The sequence below is a fragment of the Lepus europaeus genome, chromosome 19 (assembly GCF_033115175.1).
Source record: "Lepus europaeus isolate LE1 chromosome 19, mLepTim1.pri, whole genome shotgun sequence".
NCBI classification, from domain to species: domain Eukaryota; kingdom Metazoa; phylum Chordata; class Mammalia; order Lagomorpha; family Leporidae; genus Lepus; species Lepus europaeus.
In genome coordinates, this window is record NC_084845.1 from 52,982,932 (window position 1) to 53,005,519 (window position 22,588).

The following is a 22,588-nucleotide window of genomic DNA, read 5'->3' on the forward strand; positions in this document are numbered from 1 at the left end:
ATCACACGGAAAGCACGTTCCTGGGTCCTTTGGGCTGTTCTGGGGAATTCTTTTCTTTAATTAGTTTTCATCTTACTTGAAAGTCCAATAGAAATAGATACACACACACATACACACACACAGACAGAGAGAGAGACAGGCAGACAGACAGACAGACAGACAGACAAAATACATCCAATTTGCTGGTTAATTCCCAAATGCCCATAATGGCCAGGGCTGGACCAGGCCAAACCCAGAAGGCTGGAAATCCATCGGGTCTCCCACGTGGGTGCAGAGATCCCAATACTTGAGCCATCGCCAGCTGCCTCCAAAAGGTGTGAGTTAGCAGAAGTTGGAATCAGGAGCAGAGCCAGGACTCGAAGCAAAGTACTCCCGTACGGGATGTGGGCATCCCACATGGCATCTTAACTGCTGTGCCAAATGCCCGCCCCAAGGATAAGTGAACTGCAGAGGGGGTTGTGGAAGTCGCTAGTGCCTGGCCATGATGTCCGAAGCAGGGCGAGTCTTGTAGCTGAACCCCTAACCTGTGAGACTGCGCTATCTCTGGGAACTGGCATCAGATTTAAGTGGAATTGTTGGGCACATGTAGATGCTTGTGTAGTATCAGGAACAAAACAACACACACACACACACACATACACACACACGAGTCATGGCCAAGGGCTCAGGGCTCAGCAAAGGCCCCTCTGGGTGACCCCACACTGTTCTCAACCCGGCACAACAGCCGGCTTGGGGCCCTGGGCAGAAGGAAGCCTGGGAGAGGAGCTGGGGCCACCGAGGGGGCACGCAGGAAGCCAGGAGAGCACGGAGTCCCAGGAGGCGAGGCCGAGAGCATGGCAAGGACAGGGCGTTCCAGGCAGATAGGGCAAGGCGGTGAGCAGGGCAAGTGCTCAGGGTCACCAGGGGACCCAGGGCCATGCCGCCTCCGAGGTCCTCAGTGGAGGGCTTCTGGTGTCGCAGTGGGACCCACAGCCACACTGGAATGAGTGGAAGGTGCCCAGGGGACTGGGGGCGGTGGCTCCTTGTGTCTGAGCGGGACACACGGGAGCTTCAGGGCTGCTGGCAGGAACCTCGTGCTTGGCCCACGTGGCAGCTACACAATCTTAACTCTTGGCTAAACTATGTATTTACTTTCCCAAAGTGTTTTGAATGTGATCATAACAGGTTAGGACAGAGAGATTAGGGGAGAGGGAACAGAAAAGGCAGGTGCCAGTCTCCTGCCAGCAAGTCTAGCCAAGTGGCCTTGGGTTACGGCGCCAGCAGAGAAGCGGGGGAGCCAGTGGCAGCTTTCAGGGTACACTGGGGATCAGACATGCCCTTTCAACAGCCCAGCTCCAGCATGGGGCGAAGGAGGCGGCATAGCACTCATCCAGGTGAAGTGCCGCTGGACCAACAGGTGTGCGAGCCCCCAGTCCACGGATAGACACAGTATCACAGAACAAGGCCCACACACTCAGCAAAAAAATAAAACCAAACCAACCAACCCCCAAACTTGACAAACAGCATCATTCAGATTGCATCAACTCACGCTTGTACAAAAACTGCCTTGTGACCTTGGTCCCTGGACACAAAGCTGGCGTCAGATGGGAGGAGGAAGTCTGGGTGCCCCACTGCACAGGGTGTGACTGTCGCCAAGACCAACGTGATGCTGGGTTCAGAGTAGCTACGAGAGGACTTCTCACGTTCCCACCAGCAAGAAATGCTAAATATTTCGGTGATGGAGACGCTCAGTGGCTGGTTTGACCATTCTCAAGAGATACAGGTATCAAAACATCATTGTGTACCCCACAGAAATAGTTATTTCTAACTTAAAAACAGAACTTGAAGAAAAAAATATGTCCTCCCTATCTGCCATTGCTCCTCCACATTTGTCGGCCTGGGCTCCCAGACGACCTGTTTTCCTGCACCTGCGCCCATCACATCCATTCGCCTCAGCAGGATGGCTCTGCGTTGTCAGAGCCACAACAGGCCAGGGCTGGCCCTGCAGCGACTCACACAGCGGTACCACTTTTCTCAGACAACAGATGCCACGGATGCCACCCACGGTACCACCTCCTCAGGCTCACTCACCGCAAAGTGTGGACCCCAGGGACAGGAAGGGCACAGGAAGGTGGTCTCAGCTGATCACGTGACCACCAAGCCAACCTCTCATCCAGGAAAAAACCAGATACCAACTTTCCAGTGAAAAAGATACAGCTGAACGTGACCATGAACACGGTGTTGAACCAGTAGAAGGGCTTTCATGATTGAAATGGGAAAGTCGGAATTTCAGAACGCTCACTGACTGGGCATCTCTGGAGGGAAGGGCCACATGAATGGGCGAGAATCCAAAGCATTACAGATGAACGGCTGTCAAAGAGGCAGACAAAAAGACAGGAGGAAAGGCAACCCTGGTAGAAGCCTGTGGGAGGATGGTGTGGTTGCACCGGCAGTAGCACCCACTGGTGTGAGGGTTTACCAGATGCCTGTCTACCCATGATTCCACTTTATGTCTAAAACAACCCTGTGAGAAAAACATCATCATCTCCACTTTGCCAACAGCACTGTCTCACCAATGCGGGGCTCCAAGTGACCCACTTTTATTTATTTATTTATTTATTTATTTGAGGGGCAGAGTTACAGACAGTGAGAGGGAAAGACAGAGAGAGAGGTCTTCCATCTGCTGGTTCACTCCCCAGATGGCTGCAATGGCTGGAGCTGTGCTGATCTGAAGCCAGGAGCTTCTTCTGGGTCTCCCACGCAGGTGCAGGGGCCCAAGCACTTGGGCCATCTACTGCTTTCCCAGACCATAGCAGAGAGCTGGATCAGAAGGGGAGCAGCCGGGACTTGAACCGGCGCCCGTATGGGGGCCAAGGATGAACCTACTGCACCACAGCACCGGCTACAAGTGACCCACTTTTCAAAGACTGTGATCTTGACCTTCCCGGCAGCTGCTGCTTTGTCAAATAGGTCCTCCTGCAGGGTTTCACAGGCTCCTCCCTTTAAGTACTTATCTTGAGGGCCTTAGGATCACCAAGTAACTGGAGAACGAGGAACAAGACAGCAACCTTGGCCTTGCCCCTGTAAGGCTCTCTCAATCTGTTCATCTGCGGCACTATCAGTTCAGGCCAGAACTCGAAGCATTTTTTTAGGGACAACACAGACTTTACCTCCAAAATAGCTGAGACATTAAAACTTGTCACAAAATCTTGGACAAGATGCTTCTAGTTATATTGAGGTTTCAAACTGAATTTAAAATACAGTTCCATTTCCTCCAGCTTTCAGTGCTAACAAAAAACCAGCCCGGCGTTCGGCTGACATCGACTTTTCTAGATCAGCAGTTTTCCTTTGATTTTCTTCCTCCTAAGAAGAGCTTGTGCCCATTAGGACAACACAAAGACTACTCCGTCAGAAGACTTTCCGTGTCCGTGCCCCAGGGCACACCACGGCAGAGGCCCTGCCTGGGCCGCCTCCCGCCTCCAGCCGGAGAGACAGAGTCCACGGCCCTGGACAACTGAAGGCCCCGTGGCCCTGGCCGACGGAAGGGGGCCCGCGGCTGTCTCCTCCACCCCCATGGGTGCAGCTGCAGTGCCCGCGGGCACAGAGGGTGAGGCTGCTGCTGAGCTATTCTCTGTCTCCCTGACTGATACGTCTGAGCTCTTGCACATGCTTATTTGCAAAGAAATGTCAAGAAAACCAAGTGACGTTAAAATTCCTTTCTCGTGCCACAAGACTGGAACAAGCAGCACAGGCAGGCAAGGCGGCTGGGGCCTGGCCAGCCCTGGCTGTCCCAGCAGGGCTGAGAACTCAACCTTGAGAGAAAAGCACACATTTCCTCTCGAGATTCTTGGTCAAACCACTCAAAGGCCCAGGTCCCCCCCATCTCTATGTACTTAGTTACATTTCTAGGCTTTGCACATTATTGGCATTTCATTCATATTTTCAATTCTTACAGAATCAATGTTTTTGTTAACTGCTTTGGTGTCCCGTCTGAAAAATATACAAATGTACTAATCCATTTTCTTTCTTGTCCCGTGTGAACATGAACCTTACTGGTTGGTCATGGCAGATGACTTAAAACTGAAATGAGGGGCCTGGTGCTGTGAATAGCGAGTAAAGCCACCACCTGCAGTGCTGGCACCCCATATGGGCACCAGTTCAAATCCTGGTGGCTCCACTTCTGGATACAGCTCTCTGCTATGGCCTGGGAAAGCAATGGAAGATGACCTTGGGCTCCTGCACCTGCATGGGAGACCTGGAAGAAGCTCCTGGCTTCGGATTGGCGCATCTCCAGCCATTGCAGCCAATTGGGGAGTGAACCAGTGGATGGAGGACCTCTCTCTCTCTCTCTGCCTCTGCCTCTGCCTCTCTGTAATTCTGCCTTTCAAATAAAATAAATAAATCTTAAAAAAAAAACCCAAAACCTGAAATGACATCTCTAACATCATTGTTAGAACCATTCAGTTCATTCAACCAGCAAAGACATTTTAAACGTCACCATTGAGTTATGGACTAGTTAAGGATCCAACTGCACTAGAAGCAAACACGACATGGAGGGAGGCCAGCCCTGGAGCCCAGCGGCGTCACAGCCTCTCACCGTCGGGGAGCGGGGGCTTGTACTCACGGTCAGGTTCCAGTTGATCTGGGGGATCCTCATGTGGAGGTTGAGACTGAACATGATCAGCAAGACTGCAGTCACCACAAACGCACTGCAGCTCACAAACTCAAAAAAGTAGAGGCCTTCGCAGGGCGAGCACTCCATGATGGTCTCAATGCAGATGAAGGCGATCAGGGACAAGACCTAGGGAGGAAATGGGAAACACACATAAGCCTGTGTATGGCACACACCTGCGCTCAGCCGTGCCAGCCGGCTTCAGACAACACTGGGTGACGATGCACAGCCACAGAGCTTCTCCCACAGGGACCTCAGGGTAACTGTCTGAACTGGGCTGAACGGGAGGGTCTGACTCCTGATGTGAACAGCCAAGCCCCACCGCACCCCCCACCCTGGCTGCACACTGACACGGCTCTGCTGCCGCGTGGCCCTCGGCACGAGCTGCTGGCCCTTGGGAAGACGAAGACGCAACCCTGCAGTGATTCTGGTTCCTCCGCCACCAGACGTGGATACCGCCTGGGCATGTTTCTGATTTTAGCCTCTGCTACAAGTATGAGCACGGAAAGGCAGAATCAATACATATCAGTACATAATCAATACATTTCAGTACATATCAATACAGTCAGTCCATAGCTACCTTGGTGGTTCATGCTCGGGTCACACAGGTTAACTACAGCCCTGATGGCTTCCACGACAGCAGGTGCCTAAAACAAGAGGCCCGTCTCTTCTGTCCGCGTGCCTTCCCCAAAGGGCATCACCAGGTGTGATTACAGGGGGCGGACTGGTGGCTCGTAGGAATACAATTAAAATCGACCAATAATAGAACCACTTTCTTTCTGAAGGACCCAGATAGCGTCCTAGCCAACATGTCACAGCATTCAGAGATCACAAAGTCAAACAGTAAGCCATAAAAATTACCAAGTGGGCTTTTACTTATTTATTGTGGAGGGGCAGAGAGGCAGGCAGAGCTCCCATCTGCTGGGTCACTCTCCAGATGCCTGCGGTGGCTGGTACCGAGCAGGAGCCGACAACTCACCCAGGTCTCCCACATGGGTGACAGGAGCCAAGTCACTGCTGCCTCAAAAGGGTCTGAAGTGGCAGGAAGCTGGAGTCGGGATCTGCAGCCAGAGCCACAGCCAATCTGGGGGCTTGGACGCAGGCATTCCAATGTGGGATGCAGGAATCCTAGCTGCTAGCCTGCTCCCCAGGCAAACTTTTTTTTTTTTTTTAAATATTTATTTGAAAGGCAAAGGGAAAGGAGAGACAGAGAGAGAGACATCTTTCAGTTGCTAGTTCACTCCCCCAAATGGCTGTAGTGGCTAGGGCTGGGCCAGGCTGACGCCAGGATCCTGGAACTCCATCTGGGTCTCCCACATGGGTGCAGGCGTCCAAGCACCTGGGCCATCTTCTGCTGCTTTCCTAGGTACATCAGCAGGGAACTGGATTGGAAGTGGAGCAACCAGGGCTCAAACGAGAGCCCATATGGGATACTGGTGTCTCAGGTGGTGGCTTAACCCACTGTGCCACAACACTGGCCTCCCAAGTGAACTTTGAAAGGCAGATCTGCAGATGTCAGGAAAGGGAGGCAGCCCAATGACTAAGCCAATGGCTCTGTGATCAAGGAAAAGTCAGAGACTGTAGCACCAAAGGCCAGATTCGTCTCGGGCACTGGCCTCTGCGCCAGCGGCACCAGCACCCCAGGGAGGGTATGTGATGTACCGGCCTGTTTCCTCTCCTTCACCGGCAGAAACAGAATCTGCTTTTTGACAAGATTCCCAAAGTGTGAGAAGCATCCGTGGCTTGGGGCGTGCTGAGGCCCCCGCTCCCAGGCCTTCCCTGGGTGTGTTTCTCCCAGACTTGGGTTTTGTTCGAGTCCACCTACTCCCATAAGGCCTGCTCTCTCTGGCTGTGTTCTACGTGCACCATGAGGCACCTCCGTCTCCACCTCTCTCCATTCCTGGGACAGCACACACAGAAATAGGCACACAGTCAGCAGGCGGGGGCTCAGTGACTCACAAACCCCACACCTGCAACTCCTCTCACTCCTGTCGATTGCCAGGCATGAAGGTAGAGCAGCTCTGCCCTTCTCACTGGCTGTGTCTCCACAGTCCCCCTTCCCTAACGGTTCGTGGTTTTTTTTGTTTGTTTGTTTGTTTTTTGTTTTGTTTTGTTTTGTTTTGTTTTTTTAATATCTATTGGGGCCAGTGCTGTGGTGTGGCAGGTAAACCTGCCGCCTGCAGTGCCAGCATCCCATATGGGTGCCAGTTCAAGTCCTGGATGCTCCACTTCCCATCCAGCTCTCTGCTATGGCCTGGGAAAGCAGAAGATGGCCCAAATCCTTGAGCTCCTGTACCCGTGTGGGAGACCCGGCAGAAGCTCCTGGCTCCTGGCTTCGGATCAGCGCAGCTCCAGCCATTGAGGGCCATCTGAGGAGTGAACCAGTGGTTGGAAGACCCTCTCTCTGCCTCTGCCTCTGCCTTTCAAATAAATATTCATTTGAAATATTTTTGTTTATTTATTTGAAAGGCAGAGTTAGAGGGAGAGACAGAGAGAGAGGTGTTCCATCTGCTGGTTCACTCCCCAGATGGCTGCAACAGCTGGAGCTGAGCTGATCAAAACCAGGAGCCAGAGCCAGGAGCTTCTTCTGGGTCTCGCATGTGTGTACAGGGGCCAAGGACCTGGGCCATCTTCCACTGCTTGCCCAGGCCATTAGCAGGGAGGTGGATCAGAAGAGAAACACCTATATGGGATGCTGGCACTGCAGGCAGAGGCTAAGCTACTAAGCCACAGCGCGGGCCCCAAGGGCTTTTCCCATTTCTTTAATAACACATTGAAGAAATGGGTCTTACAGATCAAAACTGCAGCTAGAAAGGATGTGTTCAGCAGATCTGCTGTACACATGGTGACTACAGTTAATGTGCTGTGTTTGGAAAATGGCTACGAGAGATTTTTAAGTCTTCTCACCACAAGAAAAAAAAAGAGAAAAAGAAAAAGTATGTGTATGTGAGGTAATGCATGCGCTGATCAGCTCGGATGAGCCACTCCAGTTGGGTACACATTCAGAGCATCCTGGTGCACACGGTTTTATTTGTCCATCAGAAGCAAGAGAGAGGTCTCACAGCACACACTTTGTGTCTCTCCTTACAATTTGCTACAGAAGCAGAGACTTTCTAACTCTTCGCGTGAATTTCATGCCTAACTTGTGATCAATTCGCAAAAGAAATAGTTCATATAAGGAAAAGTCCCAAACTTCCCTCTTTTCTCACCCCTGTAATCGGATCTCGTAATCTTGGGCAAGAAATCACACACTGCACTGATGAGTTGCAAATGTCTCTGGAATGCTAACCTCAACCAGATTCTTGCGGAAAGGTAACTCCTGGTCTTCGACATTAAAATAAGAATGGCTTCAAGGATATGCAGGTCTTAGGGACCACTCCTGAATCCCTGCTGACTCAGAGTTGAATGGAAAGAAAATTTTTAAAAGTTAAATTAAAAAAATACAGTAAGTCAGGCAGTGATGAGAACAGAGGGATAAACCTGAGGGCAGGCAAGAGGAATGAAGCCTAGCGGGGCAAGGGTGCTTGCCCCGTGAGACCAAGTGGCCCAGAAGGCCTCCAGGGCCCGGGGGTGCCGCCAGGGGCCCTGGGGCATAGCCTGCGGCTGTCATTCGGGAAGCTCTGGAGGGTGACACCGCTAGGTTCAGGTCTTAGAAGGGCCGCAGCTACTGTGCAGAGATCACACTGGAGCGAGGACGGGGCAGAAGCTGCAAGAGTCAGGAGGCCTTTGCAATACCCTGGGGAGGGGTCACGGCAGCACAGATGGCGAGTGCTGACTTAGTGCTGCTGACAGGTGACCGGACGGGGAGGAAGCGGGGGCCGGCGCCACTTGAAGGTTTGGGCTCTGGCAGGTGGAAGAGCTGCGTTGGGTACCTAAGACGGGGAAGCCTGCGGGGGAGCAGGTCTGGGACGGGGGCATCGGGAGCTCAGCTTGGGACAGGCTAAGGCCGGAACGCAACCCAGACGGAGACCTGCCTGGGGATGTGGAACAGGATACAACGACCCCCCTGGCTGGGCTGAGTTCAGACAGCAAAGAGGGCACCTGAAGCTGGGCAGGGGGCACTTCCACGCGCCCACCACGGCGAGAGGCAGACAGCTGGGGTTTAAATTCCTGTCTGCTGGCTGCCTGGCCTCCAAGACAGCCCCAAAGACCACACCTCCCTGGTGCGCTACTCCTTTTGACACACACAGAACGGGGCTGCCCTGTCATCTTGCAGAAGTGATGTCACCGAGGTGTGGCTGCCTGGACCAGGTCAGCAAAGTCCCTGTGGCAACCAGAAGGTCAGCAGCCATTCAACTGACAACAACTTTGCAGTGGGCAAATCTCGCGTGTGAGAACCGTACAGACGCTCGAGATGGCGTGAACAGGAAAAGGCTGTGGCGTTTGCTAATCCGGGGATCGCAGGGTGTCCTTGGAGAGCCCTTTGCTGGTGTTGCCCACCAGCTGACTTGGAGCGAATATTTGCACAGCTGATAAGTCAATCCATATTGAAAGGCTACGGGACTTCCATAACTGTGGCCGATTACGATCACCGACACCAAAAGGCAGAAAGGAAAGAAAAGGGGAGGAGTTAGTATAACAAATTTGTTTCATTCATTTATGTATTTTTAAATTTATTTTCAAAGATGAAAGACAGAGTTACAGAGAAAGAGAGCTCTTCCATCCACTGGTTCACTCTCCAAATGGCTGCAATGGCTGGAGCTGGGCCGATTCAAAGCCAGGAGCCCAGACTTCTTCCAGGTCTCCCACATAGATGCAGGGGCCCAAGCTCTTGAGCCATCTTCTGCAGCTTCTCAAGTGTATTCGCAGGGAGTTGGATTGGAAGTAGAGCAGCCAGGACTCGAACTGGCACCCATATGAGATGCTGGCACTGAAGACAAAGGGTTTACCTGCTACACCATGGCACCGGCCCCTGAAATTTTTTCATAGAGCCTCAAGTTACCAAGGGTTGGACCGTAAGCCATTCAGATCTTTCTGGAGACTGAAAGAGACCAACACATTCCAATCTTGTCTTCACAGGCACACGGCGGGGCTGGAGCCTTGGCCGTGAGATTTCCAGAGGTACATTGATTCTAAAACACGCAGCCAGCGCTTCAGAGCCCTCACTTGCACCAGCTCCTTGCAAGACCCTGGAGGGGACCCCAGCAAGGGGACAACATGCTCCTGCTTTTGTAAAACCTGCCACAGCTCCATGCGCCAGCTGCTGACGGAGTAACAGCTACTTGGAAGTCGAGGGAGGGGCAGCTGTCACTCCCGCTGCCCTGCCAGGGTGGAATGCTTCCAGAGAGCCTCTGGCCCCCAAATTAACAAGACAAATGTGTCCTCCAAGGCCCAACTAGAAGCAACAAGGAGAATGGAGGAGAAAAGGGTGTGAAACAGGGAGCCAGGCACTGCTCTGGGAAATCCTGAGGATCACTGGATGCAGAAGACTGCAAGTGGAGAAGTCTACGGCCATCAGCACCCGAACGCAGGCTGTGCCTGTCAGGAATCCCTTCCGATGCATGTGTGCAACTATCAGTGCTCTACCACACGCTCTGCCCTTGTGCTGGGAACCACATGAGGAGCATTGATGGGAATGCCAGGGTTTTCGGGCACAAGGAGGCGGCACTAATGTACGAGTATGTGTGGGTGGGAGGCTGTGGTTTTGGACATCCGGACATCCCCATGAGTCAGATAACATCTTGTGCATCTGACAAGGTTTGACGTCCCCAACAAAAAGTACGTACCAGATGCCTCCGACTCACTGAAACAGACTGAAGAAACAAGTGTTCCGCTGACAAACTCCCACACGTGTTTGTCGGCACGTCAACGCGAGCCGTGTAAGAACACATCGCTTGTATAATGATGTTACAATCTAAGATCTGAATTATTCTTGCACACTTCTAAGATTCAGACTGATTTTGCATACTTTCTCAGAGTATGAGAAGGCTCTGTTTCAGTGGAGGCCAAGAGAAAAACACAGAGAAAATGCTTTCTGAATTTGTAAATTAGCATGCTTCTTATTCCAAATACATATTCATTCTCATGCCAGGCCTTTTGTATTTTTAATTGTATATCTTTCCCTTAAAGTAAGCATCCAAAATCACTGAATCTTAACTCTTCAAAACCTGCATCTGCTTCCAACTTTGGGACTCGCACACTCAGATGTGCGTGGGTGAGACACTCGTTGCTTCTGGTGCAAGCCTGCAGGAACCATGAACAATGATGTCACCAAGCCCCCCCGCCCCCCAGCTACAGCTGCCAGACATGTTCCAGATCCAGGAGATGGGGGAACAAATGACCAACAACACAGATGGATGCCCAACTTCACACTCAACTAGAGAAATGATACCTCGGATTCTGTGCTCACCTCCCGGATTCATAAGTATACACTGATATCTTGTACTAGAGGAAGGGCAAACAGGCACCTCCCACCAGGATGGCTGTGGCACGGAGAACAGCCTTGCAGCCCTTTCAAAGCTGTGAACTTGGGGCTGGCGTGGTGGCAGCAGGTGAAGCCGCCGTTTGCACTGCCAGCGTCCCCACAGCAAAGTGCTGCTCTGCCGATCCTGCAGCAGAAGATGCCCCACATGGGAGCAACATGGGTAGTGGACCCTTGCCCCTCACATGGGAGACCAGGATGGAGTTTCTGGCTCCTGGCTTTGGCCTGACCCTGACCCGGCCATTGTGGCCATTTGGAGAATCAACAGATGAAAGAGCTCTCTCTCTGTCACTCTGCCTTCCAAATATAGAAATCTCTTTTTAAAAAAAAAACACTGTGAACTCACACACCTGCAGTTGTTCCAGAAAGCCTGGGAATGTGCCCACTGGAACAGCTACAGTCATGTTCACGCTGGGAAAATCACAAGGGAAATTGGGAGATTTCCCCTTTTTTGGGAGAGGACTTTAAATACTACTACAGACTTTGATTTTATAAGAAACACATATACATCTAATATATGTGTGCAAACTTACATGTATGTATCACAGAACATGTATATATTGGAAACGCAGCCATGCATGTATGCAAATATAACACAAGTTTATAAGTCCAGGAAGAATCTACAGCAAAATGTGAACAGTGAATTCATTTATACAGTAGAAATGTAGTTAGGTGGTTTTTTTTTTCCAGAAGTTCTACAATGAGTCTATGTTTTTAAACCGAAAAAATTTGTCATGTGTAAGAACACTCTCTTAAAACATTCCAGTTTATTAGGAGTTAAATGTTGGTGACCTCTATGAGCCACTATTGTTTTAAAGCCTCTCATGAATATTTCAAAATGAAATGAAAAACTTTAATGGAAAATGAAAAGCACTCTACAAGTTGCTATTGGTTCCACTGCTTTATCAGAGGAGCTTGTCATCTGCGAAGTATTTCCTGACCATCACTGCACTCCGGCTGAGTGGGGATAAAGTAAAAGGCAGCCTTGCTCTTAACCTGTCAGCAAGGACCCCACAGAAGAACAGCATCTCTAACATCCTCAAGGATGTCTTTGAAGATAGACAAAATTCATTTTTTTAAATTTTTGACAAAATTTATTTTTTTAAAAAGTATTTATTTGGAAGGCAAAGCAACAGAGAGAGTGGGAGAGACGTGGAAGAGAAATCTTCCATCCTTTGGTTCACTTCCCAAAATGCCCAGGGCTGGCTAGGAGAAAGCCAGAAGCCAAAAGCTCCATCTGGGTCTCTCAGGGGATGGCTGGGACCCTGGGATGTGGGCCACCTTCTGCTGCCTTCCCAGGAGCATGAGCAGGGAGCTGGATCAGAAGCAGAGCAGCCAGGACTCAAACTGACACTCCAACATGGGATGCCGGCGAAGCTGTAGATTTACCCTCAGTGCCACAACACACACCCAATTAGATAAAATTCTAATTCTTCTTGACCACCAGTTTATTAAGACCTAATAAAGCCCAATGCAAAATTAGAATACATGCAAAAAGCACAGCATTTTATGAATTTATGAACTATATGAGGGGGCCTAGAAGCCACCAGATGCTATGATGACTTCCCAACTCAGGGTGTCCACAAGGCAAGGCTGGAGGGTCTTATGTGGTGTGAGCAACGCCCTGGAACCCAACACCACCATCTAGATCACACGGTACCAGAACCTCCTTTTAATGCTGTTCCATACAGCATCACCAATGTGCAGAATAATTTAATCAAAGCCAAGCCCATAAGATGAATTCCAGGACTTCTCAAAATGGTTAACAGGCAGCACAATTGGTCTGAAAAACTGGCTTCCCAAGAGGGAGTTCTCTTTTCAGCCCAGATTTAATCCTGCTTGTCATCTGAGAAGTCAGAACGACACGTCCCCATGTTCTCTCATCTCAAGGTGCACTCTGGGGGCCGCTGTGGCTTAGCAGATGAAGCCACTGCCTGCAGCCCCAGCATCCCGTCTGGGCGCCAATTTGAGTCCTGGCTGCTCCACTTCTGACCCAGCTCCCTGCTAATGCACCTGGGAAAGCAGCGAAAGATGGCCCGAGTTCTTGGGCCCCTGCACCCACGTGAGACACTCTGATGAAGCTTCTGGCTCCTGGCTTTAGCCTGACCCAGCACTGACCATTGTGGCCATCTGGGGAGAAGGAAGATCTCTCTCTCTCCTCTCTTCTCCCCTCCTCCTCTCTATAACTCTGTTTTTCAAATAAATAAACTTGGTGTTTTTTTTGTTTTTTTTTTTTTTAGTTTTTTTGGACAGGCAGAGTTAGACAGTGAGAGAGAGAGAGACAGAAAGGTCTTCCTTTTGCTGTAGGTTCACCCCCCCAAGTGGCTGTTGCAGCCGGCGCACTGTGCCGATCCGAAGCCAGGAGCCAGGTGCTTCCTCCTGGTCTCCCATGCAGGTGCAGGGCCCAAGCACTTGGGCCATCCTCCACTGCACTCCCAGGCCACAGCAGAGAGCTGGACTGGGAGAGGAGCAACCGGGACAGAATCTAGCGCCCCAACCAGGACTAGAACCCAGGGGCCTGGTGCCGCACGCAGAGGATTAGCCCAGTGAGCCGCAGCACCAGCCAAAAAGTCTAGTTTTCAAAAAGCAATACACTTATGCAACTATCATCCCTTTATGTAGCTAACACTAGCCAAGCACCTGCTCTGTTCCTCAGGGAATTAGTATGTCCCCTTGTTCCAGGTTCCTCCTCCTGAGTTTTCTCTCCCTGATACATTTATGTTTCTGTGAGAATGGACTTTGAAAGTCTGCTGGTGGAACCCCACAGCGTATACCCAAATTTAATCATCACCTGCATCACATGGTGTCCCACAGATACCCCTGGTGGAGGGGGTATGGTCTGTCCCCAGCTGCTCTCCTCCCGCCCACACCTGGGCTCAAGACCACAGCCTCTGTCCAGTCTACAGCCTCCCACTGACACTGGGTCAGGCCCCACGTGGGGCAGGGGCAAGCACGCTGGCTGGCTGCCACCTGCTCCCCTCCTCTTCCCGCAGCACAGCTTCTCTGGGGCCCCAGTCCCGGGACACAGTGGAACTGCAGCAGAGAGGGGCCGGGCCCGTCAAATCAGGACAGAGCAGGACACCTTCTCCAGCACGCTGACAGTCTCGGTTCCCACCCAGCCAACACCACGTCAGACCAGCTCAGGTCCAGGCAGGCATCCGGACAAAGCGCTGCTGGGGTTTGCAAGGAGAGGGTCACCTAGGGCTCAGGCACAGCAAAAGGCCAGAGAAGGTTTCCCCACAACAGCAGACGTGGGCGGCCCTTGTGGGGTGTCTGCCAGAGCAGTGACTCACTTAGCTACCGTGTTTCTTGACTGGGGGCAAGAGCAAGGCTGGGCCAGAACCTCGCCCCTCACCAAGGGACCTGTTTTTATGCTTCCATTCCCAGTAGTGGTTCCCAAACTATTTGAACCATAGAACCCAACACCTGTTAACAGTCTCCTGAAAGAAAGTTCCAGATAGAGTACTTTGCAAGCATTGTGCTGGTTTATGCACTGGGATAGTATTCCTGTTGTTCTTTAGAAACATTTTTTAAGGCCAGTGCCGCAGCTCAATAGGCTAATCCTCTGCCTGCGGCGCCGGCACCCTGGGTTCTGGTCCGGTTGGGGCGCCGGATTCTGTCCCGGTTGCTCCTCTTCCAATCCAGCTCTCTGCTGTGGCCTGAGAGGGCAGTGGAGAATGGCTCAGGTCCTTGGGCCCTGCACCCGCATGGGAGACCAGGAGGAAGCACCTGGCTCCTGGCTTCAGATCAGCGCAGCGTGCCGGCTGTAGCAGCCACTTGGGGGGTGAACCAACGGAAAAAGGAAGACCTTTCTCTCTGTCTCTCTCTCTCTCTCACGGTCTAACTCTGCCTGTCAAAAAAAAAAAAAGAAAAGAAAAGAAAAGAAAAGAAAGAAACATTTTTTAGGGGCTGGTGCTGTGGCATACTAGGCTAAGCCTCCACCTGCAGTGCCAGCATCCCATATGGATTGCTGCTTCATGTCCTGGCTATTCCACTTCCTCTCCAGCTCTCTGCTATCACCTGGGAAAGCAGCAGAAGATGGCCCAAGTGCTTGTACCCCTGCACCCACATGGGAGACCCAGAAGAAGCTCCCGGCTCCTAGCTTCAGACTGGCCCAGCACAGGCCATTGCAGCCATTTGGGGAGTGAATCACAGATGGAAGTTCTTTATCTTTCCTTCTGTCTGTAACTCTGCCTCACAAATAGATAAATAGATCTTTGGGGCTGGCGCTGTGGTACAGTGAGTTAAAGCCCTGGCTTGAAGTGCCAGCATTCCATATGGGCATCAGTTCAAGCCCTGGCTGTTCCACTTCCAATCCAGCTCTCTGCTATGGCCTGGGAAAGCAGTGGAAGATGACCCAAGTCCTTGGGCCCCTGCACCCACGTGGGAGACCCGGAAGAAGCTCCTGGCTTTGGGTCAGCTCAGTTCCAGCCATTGTGGCCATTTGGGGAGTGAACCAGCAGATAGAAGACCTCTCTCTCTCTTTCTCTCTCTCTCTCTTTGTAACTCTTTCAAATAAACAAAAATCTTAAAAAAAAAAAAAAAAAAAGATAAATAGATTTTTTAAAAACATCTTTTATAAAATTTTGAAACTGCGGATGCATTCGGGTCCTTTGGGTTACGGAGGAGCAGCCCAAAAGCCACACAATGTCACGGCTGTGGTTTTCTCATGCTGAGCCCAAGCTGTTTCCTCCTTAACTATATCCCTGGCCTGGGGTACTCAGAGCAAGCAGGCATATTAGCAGCTCTCAAAGCTCACAGTCAATCTGTTAGTCTTAATTTGCTACCTGGATTACGTTTCCTGAGCACAATTCCGCCCCCCTCCTCAGCACACCCATTAACACCCTGCGAGGTCGTGGCTGGAGGGAAACCGGGTCAACCCTCAGAGTGAGAACGGACGTGGCCATCACTGAGGGACCAACGCGCACACAGCAGGGTCCCAGTGCCTTTGGAGGCAGGCCGAGCCCTGATCAACTCCAGCATGCTCAAAATCAAATGCTGCTCTTCTCACCAGGGCTCAGAAAATATTTGGAAGAGGAGACGCAGCTTGTATTTAGCTCTAAAGGCCCACTAGGCAAAGGTGAGAATGGGACTTCTGGGGGGAGGCATTTGCCCAAACGCTAACACGCTGCTTAGGACCCCTGTATCCTGCCTCGGGGTGCTGGTTCACGCCCCAGCTCCTCTGCTTCCGATTCAGCTTCCTCCTATCATGCACCCTGGAAGGCAGCAGGTGATGGATGGCTCAAGTGCTTGGATTCCTGCCACCCACATGGGAGACCAGGATTGAGTTTTGAGCTTTTGGCTTTGGCCTGGCCTGGTCCTGGCTGTTGTGGGCCTTTGGGGACTGAACCTACACATGGAAAATCTTTGCCTCTCTGCCTTTCAATAAAAAGACATACAGACAGACAGGTATAGATAAAGCACAACTTCTAGAAGACCTCATGACAGACAGAACAGAGAACCTAACAGTGCAGCAGAGGGGCAGGTAGCAAGCAACTGCTCTTCAGAAACCAGCTCTATTCTCAGTGCCTTACTGCCCACGTTAAGATGGATCCTACAGCCAACTATGCAAGAGACATGAGTCCATTCCCCATGCTCCTGAGTCTTGAGACAAGGGTTTTTAAGCTGCTCTGTATACATCCATGTTGGTTAAATGACAGATCACCATAATATGTTAGCTCCCAGGCCAGGAGCCACGTTACAGGTGCACTGCCAGCCCCTTGGGCTAGCAACGGCCTGCACTTAGGGGGCATCCACAGGCAAGGATGCGGCCCCTGCTGTGTGGGTGTGGACTATGCACAATCGCTGATCCTCACACCCACTCAGGAAGCAAACAGCACCTCCATCGTGTGGCCCAGGTTTGTTCAAGGCCCCAAGGCTCGTTCCTCCGCATCCCACGTTCTCCCACACCAGATGCCAACCGCGGCTTATCCTCCGGCCACCAGAAAAACCATCCCTGCCTGAAATCTCCTGGAGGGACACACAGCACGAGGCCTGGGGCAGCGGTGCCGGGGTCCTGACATAGCACACCCCTGACTACCTGTCCTCAAAGGGCCCTCACCACCACAACCTCAACTTCTCACATATTCATTTGCTTTGTTTGGAAGGCAGAGTGACAGAGAGAGAGAGAGAGAGATCTTCCATCTGCTGATCCACTCCTCAAATGACCGCAAAAGCCAGGGCAGGAGCCCGGGTATCTGGACCATGTTCTGCTGCCTTCCCAGGTGTATCAGCAGGAAGATGGACCAGAAACAGAGCAGCTGGGATTGAACGGGCGCTCCACCATGGGGCACTGGTGTCATACATGGTGGTTAACCCGCTGTACCACAACACTGGTCTCTGGAACCTCTTAATTTTTCTAAAAAAAAAAAAAAAAAAAAAAAAAAAATTTTAAAAATCCATGCTTTCTTCCTTCTTGAGGAAGAAATCCCATGAGGAAGGTGGATTTAAAACTATACTGCGCTTGAAACAATAGAGCCACAAACTAATTAATTTTTTTTGGTTCCACAAAGGAGCTAATTGCAGAGGTAAATTACTAAACCTGTAACCAGCATCACTGGTGATCCTTCGGTTTCATCGCTTTTCTGTGGCTAAACGGTGTCCACACTGTGGATTTGAGAGCATTAAAAGAAAACCACCTGCCCTAGAGGGGCAGAGGCAGCTCTCAGGGCCAAAGCCACCCAGACCGGCCGGGAGGACTTCTCAGTTGGGAGCACTTGGGTGAGAAAGGAGCCAAGTGCAGGAGGCAAATAAGTTCCTCCTTGTACAGAAAGGGAGCGATGAGGACAAAAGGAGAGGCTGCCATGGCAGGGCATGGGGCCAGCGCTGTGGCACAGTGGGTTAAAGCCCTGGCCTGAGGTGCCAGCATCCCACATGGGCGCTAGTTCTAGTCCCAGCTGCTCCTATTCCAATCCAGCTCTCTGCTATGGCCTGGGGAAGGCAGTGGAAGATGGCCCAGGTTCTTGGGCCCCTGCACCCACATGGGAGACCCGGAAGAAGCTCCTGGCTCCTGGCTCCTGGCTTCGAATCAGTGCAGCTCCTGCCAATTGGGGAGTGAACCAGCGGATGGAGGACCTCTCTCTCTGTCTCTACCTCTCTCTGTAACTCTTTCAAATAAATAAAATAAATCTTTAAAAAAAAAAAAAAAAGAGTGCAGGGCAGGGGAGCCATCAGAGTGCCCAGCGGGCAGCCCCAGCCGGGCAGTGCTCACCCCAGGCCCCTGGATGCCTTCTCTGCCCCTGATGAGACCGAGGGCCAAGCTGCTAACACCCCAGGAAGCTGTCAGCTTGGGTGGTCGGAGCTTGGCCAGCTCAACAGGTGCTCCTGACGCAGCCTTCACGCTGGGTCCTCCTGCGAATTCTGGAGTCCTTGAGGAAGTTAAGAAAGGAACTCTGGAAGCTGCATCCGACTGATTCTCTGACAACTCTCTCCTGTTTAGCACGCATTTCTGTGCGGGCCACTGCACCGCAGACCCAGACAGACACAAATAGGGGTATTCTGGGATATCCAGCCTCCCCGAGCACACAGGCAGTGTTACCTGATAAGGCGAAACACTCTTACTTTTTGTTTTAGTGTAGTTTTACACTTTGAATCATTTGACAGGAAGAGAGAGTGAGAGTGACAGAGATCCTATCCCCAAACACCTATAACAGCCAGCATGGTGGGGGCATGAGGGATGGGGAACAGGGAGGGGCAAAGACAGGAGCCAGGAGCTCAGCCCAGGCCTCCCAGCTGAGTGGCAGGAGCCCATCTGCCTGAGCCGTCACTGCTGCCTCCCAGGACCTACACTGGAAGTGGGAGTCAGGAGCCAGGGCCAAGGCTCCAACCCGGGCACTCCAACGTGGGGCGCAGGCATCCTAACTGCCCCCATTTTCTTGTTTCTAAAAGAAACCCTTACGTGGTTTATGACAGAATTGCACATGACTTCAGAAAACCACAGGATGGTCAGCATCTTTCCTGCCAAGAGACTGCCCACAGAATCCTGCCGCTGAGGCCTCCCTGCCCTAAAGTCTGCATTTCCCAGCCCGCTCGGATGGGTAAGGGGCAGAAACAGCGTGCGCACAGGGCACAGGGGGCAGTCGGCCTTCAAGCCACATGCCGGGAAGACACCGCACCACTGCTGGCCTTGGGCTTCTCCCGCCTTCCTTTCTCTCGGTCCCAGTTTCAGAGGTGAGGCTGAAAACCCAGGGGCAGCATCATGTCCCCACAGGACTCCAAAGCTAACCCTTTCCCTCTCCTGCTCCTCCTTGCCTCAATTCCCAGGCGCCTCCCCACCCCAACTCTGGCAAACCACTGCCTCACTGGACAGGAACGAGGGCCTGCTTTTCCCACTGAATGGAAACCAGCAGGCCGGGACCAGCGCCTTGCTAACAGCCGATCTGGTCCAATACAGGAGGCCGCACATCCCGGAGGCCAGGAGCAAGTCTGGTGGGACAACCCAGCTCAGGCAGAGTCCTGTGCCCGACAGCACCTGCACTGGCCAACTGGGGACAGTTCCCGATCAGGTTCTGTGGGAGGCGGGAGTGGTGGGGGCAAGAGGGCAGCCTCCTAAGTGTCCCCACCCAGGGTCACCACGGCCTCCATCTTTCCCTCACCGACTCAGAGATGACCACTCAGCACGGTGTCAGTGGTGACCCCAGCCCCAGAGACAATGAGAACTGTGGCTCCTAGAATATGTGACACGTGACCCTCCTAAGAAAAGTCCACACAGGGGCCGGCTTTGCGGTACACACTGCTTGCGAGGCGGACACTCCGTTCGGATCCAGGCCGTTCCACTTCTGATCCGGCTCCCTGTGATGCACCTAGAAAGGCGGCAGCAGATGGTCCCAGCGCTTGTGCTCCTGCCACCGCCACCCACGTGGGAGACCTGGATGGAGATGGAATTCCCACGCCGTGAGATCCACCCTGTAAAGTATGCAACGCAGTGGCTCCCCGGGTACCTGGGTAACCCCAGGACAGCTTCATCACCCCAAGAGGGGCGCGGCTTTTAGTCTCCATCTCACCCATAATGACACACAGTGGTCCAGCGAGCCACTCGCAGTCACAAGGTCTCCCTCACAGCAGAGCTGGGTTTCAAAGACTGCAGCACACGGCACTGGGGATCGCCGTCCTCCCCTGCCTCCGCTGCTCCCTCCCTGTCCTGCCTCCCCTCCAGGGGCGGCGATGCCCCTGCTGCACTCTCACCACACACGGGCACATCCCTGGCGGATCCCTGTCCCCGGCTGGGAACACACTAATGCTCGGAACTTCCAAGTCCCCGGCGCCAGGCCGCGATGCTGCCCAAGTCCCCAGGGACCCACAACGGGAGGACAAAAGTCCCCTCCTGACTCAGCCTGCGGCATCACTTGATACAGCGGAAGCTCTGACCTCAGCTCAGTCACGTGTGAGCTCTGTGATCCTGGGCTCCTTTACTTCTCGTCTAAATCACAGAGTGGGTCATCTTTCTACTTACTCATCTGTCGGATGGATTAAGGAATAATTCTGTTCTCATAGGGTCACTATGAGGATTAAATGTCTGGCACATGATGAGTGGTAAACAAATGGTCACTACTACAGGAAAGTCCAAGGGGGGCCCCCTCAGGGTCCCCATCTTTACCAAGCTCCAATCTGATGGGGGAAGCTGTTTACCTAGCAGCCATCAGAACTGCCTTCCTTGTGAAGGCTGAGTAGTATTCCACTCACAGTATTATAAATCACATTGTTCTCACACATTCATCTGTCCATGGACACCTGGGTTCCGTCCACATTGAATCCATTGTGAATGCTGCCGCTACGAACACAGGTGTGCAAGTATCTGTTCCAGTCCCTGCTTTCATTTCGGGGGGTATCTGACCAGAAGTGGGATCGTCAGATCACATGGCAGTTCTATTTTGAGTTTTCAGAGATGAAAATCTTAGCCCAAGAAAACAAAGAAAAGTACTAAAATCAAAGTAATTATATAAACTTACTCCTGCTTCTTAAAAAATGAGCTATGTGGCATAGCAGGAAAAGCCGCTGGCTGCAGTGCCAGGATCCCATATGGGTGCCAGTTTGAGTCCCGGCTGCTCCTCTTCCGGTCCAGCCTTCTGCTACAGTCTGGGAAAGCAGTAGAAGATGGCCCAAGTCCTTTGGGCCCCTGCATCATGTGGGAGACCCAGAAGAAGCTCCTGGCTCCTGGCTTTGGATCGGCCCAGTTTTGGCCATTGTGGCCATCTGGGGAGTGAACCAGCAGATGGAAGACCTCTGTCTCTTTGCCTCTGCTTCTCTTTAACTCTGCCTTTCAAATGAATAAATAATTTCTTTAAAATTAGCTATATCCAGGGCCAGCACTGTAGCATAATAATAGATTAAGCCTCTGACTGGAGCGCCAGCATCCCATGTGGGCGCTGGTTCGTGTCACGGCTGCTCTACTTTTGCTCCAGCTCTCTGCTATGGCCTGGAAAGCAGTAGGAAATGGCCCAAGTGCTTGGGCCCCTGAAACCATGTGGGAAACCCGAAAGAAGCTCCTGGCTCCTGGCTTCAGTCTGGCTCAGCTCCAGCCATTGCGGCCATTTGGGGAGTCATCTGGCAAATGGAAGATCTCCCTTTCTGTCTCTCCCTCTGTCTGTAACTCTATCCTCAAATAAATAAATAAATAAAATTTAAAAAAAAATTTAACTCAGTAACAATGAGCACCCCCAGTGCTAGTGAGGAACCTAATCTATTTCCTACTGAAAGGACAAGGGTTTCTTGATGAAATAGCTTCGTCATATCTGGGCTGTTTATACACAGAGCACCACTCATGGGGCTGGCATTGTGGTGCAGCAGGTTAAACTGCCACCTGCGACACTGGCATCCCATATGGGTGCCGGTTCAAGTCCCGGCTGCTCCACTTCCAATCCAGCTCCCTGCTAATGGGCCTGGGAAAGCAGTGGAAGATGGCCCAAGTGCTTGAGCCCCTGCACCCACGTGAGAGATCCAAATGGAGTTCCTGGCTCCTGGCCTCAGCCTGGCCCAGTCCCAGCTGTTGCAGCCATTTGGAAACTAATCCAGCGGATAGAGGATGTCTCTCTCTCTCTCACTAGTGAATAGAGGATCTCTATCTTTCTCTCTAAGTCTGCCTTTCAAATAAACAAATACATCAAAAAAAAAAAAAAAAAGCCCAAATCTTGGTTTCTAAATACTACTGAGAGGAACCAGAGCTCCTTGGGGAATTCTGGGACTAGAGTAGGAGAGTCAAAGGTGAGCCTGGGACACCTGTGCTCAGAGAACGTAGGGAACGTATCTAGTGGACATCAGAGCCAATTTTCAAAATAAATCACAATAACTATTAAAATCCATGAATAAAATCCAAATCTCTGAAATTTTATGGATATAACTAAAGAGGGAGAGGGGGGAAACTTTCCCTTACTTTTACAGTCAAAAACCCAACTAATAAATACTGACGAAATGACGGATTTGTAAAGCTGTCATTTGGCAACCATTGGAATACTTGATTCAGGCGAGAATCATCAATGGACATTAAAGCTAATGGATGAAAGTTGGAGAAGTTACAAGGT

General features: G+C 51.7%; 1 protein-coding gene across 1 annotated transcript in view; it reads right to left on the reverse strand.

Annotated features, from left to right (window-relative positions):
* Positions 1-22,588, reverse strand: part of CMTM4 (CKLF like MARVEL transmembrane domain containing 4) — a 68,618-nt gene that overhangs the window by 12,489 nt on the left and 33,541 nt on the right. Inside the window, exon 2 of the mRNA XM_062176095.1 lies at positions 4,604-4,780. Within this exon, the coding sequence (XP_062032079.1) occupies positions 4,604-4,780 (177 nt within the window). The remainder of the gene's footprint in view (positions 1-4,603; positions 4,781-22,588) is intronic.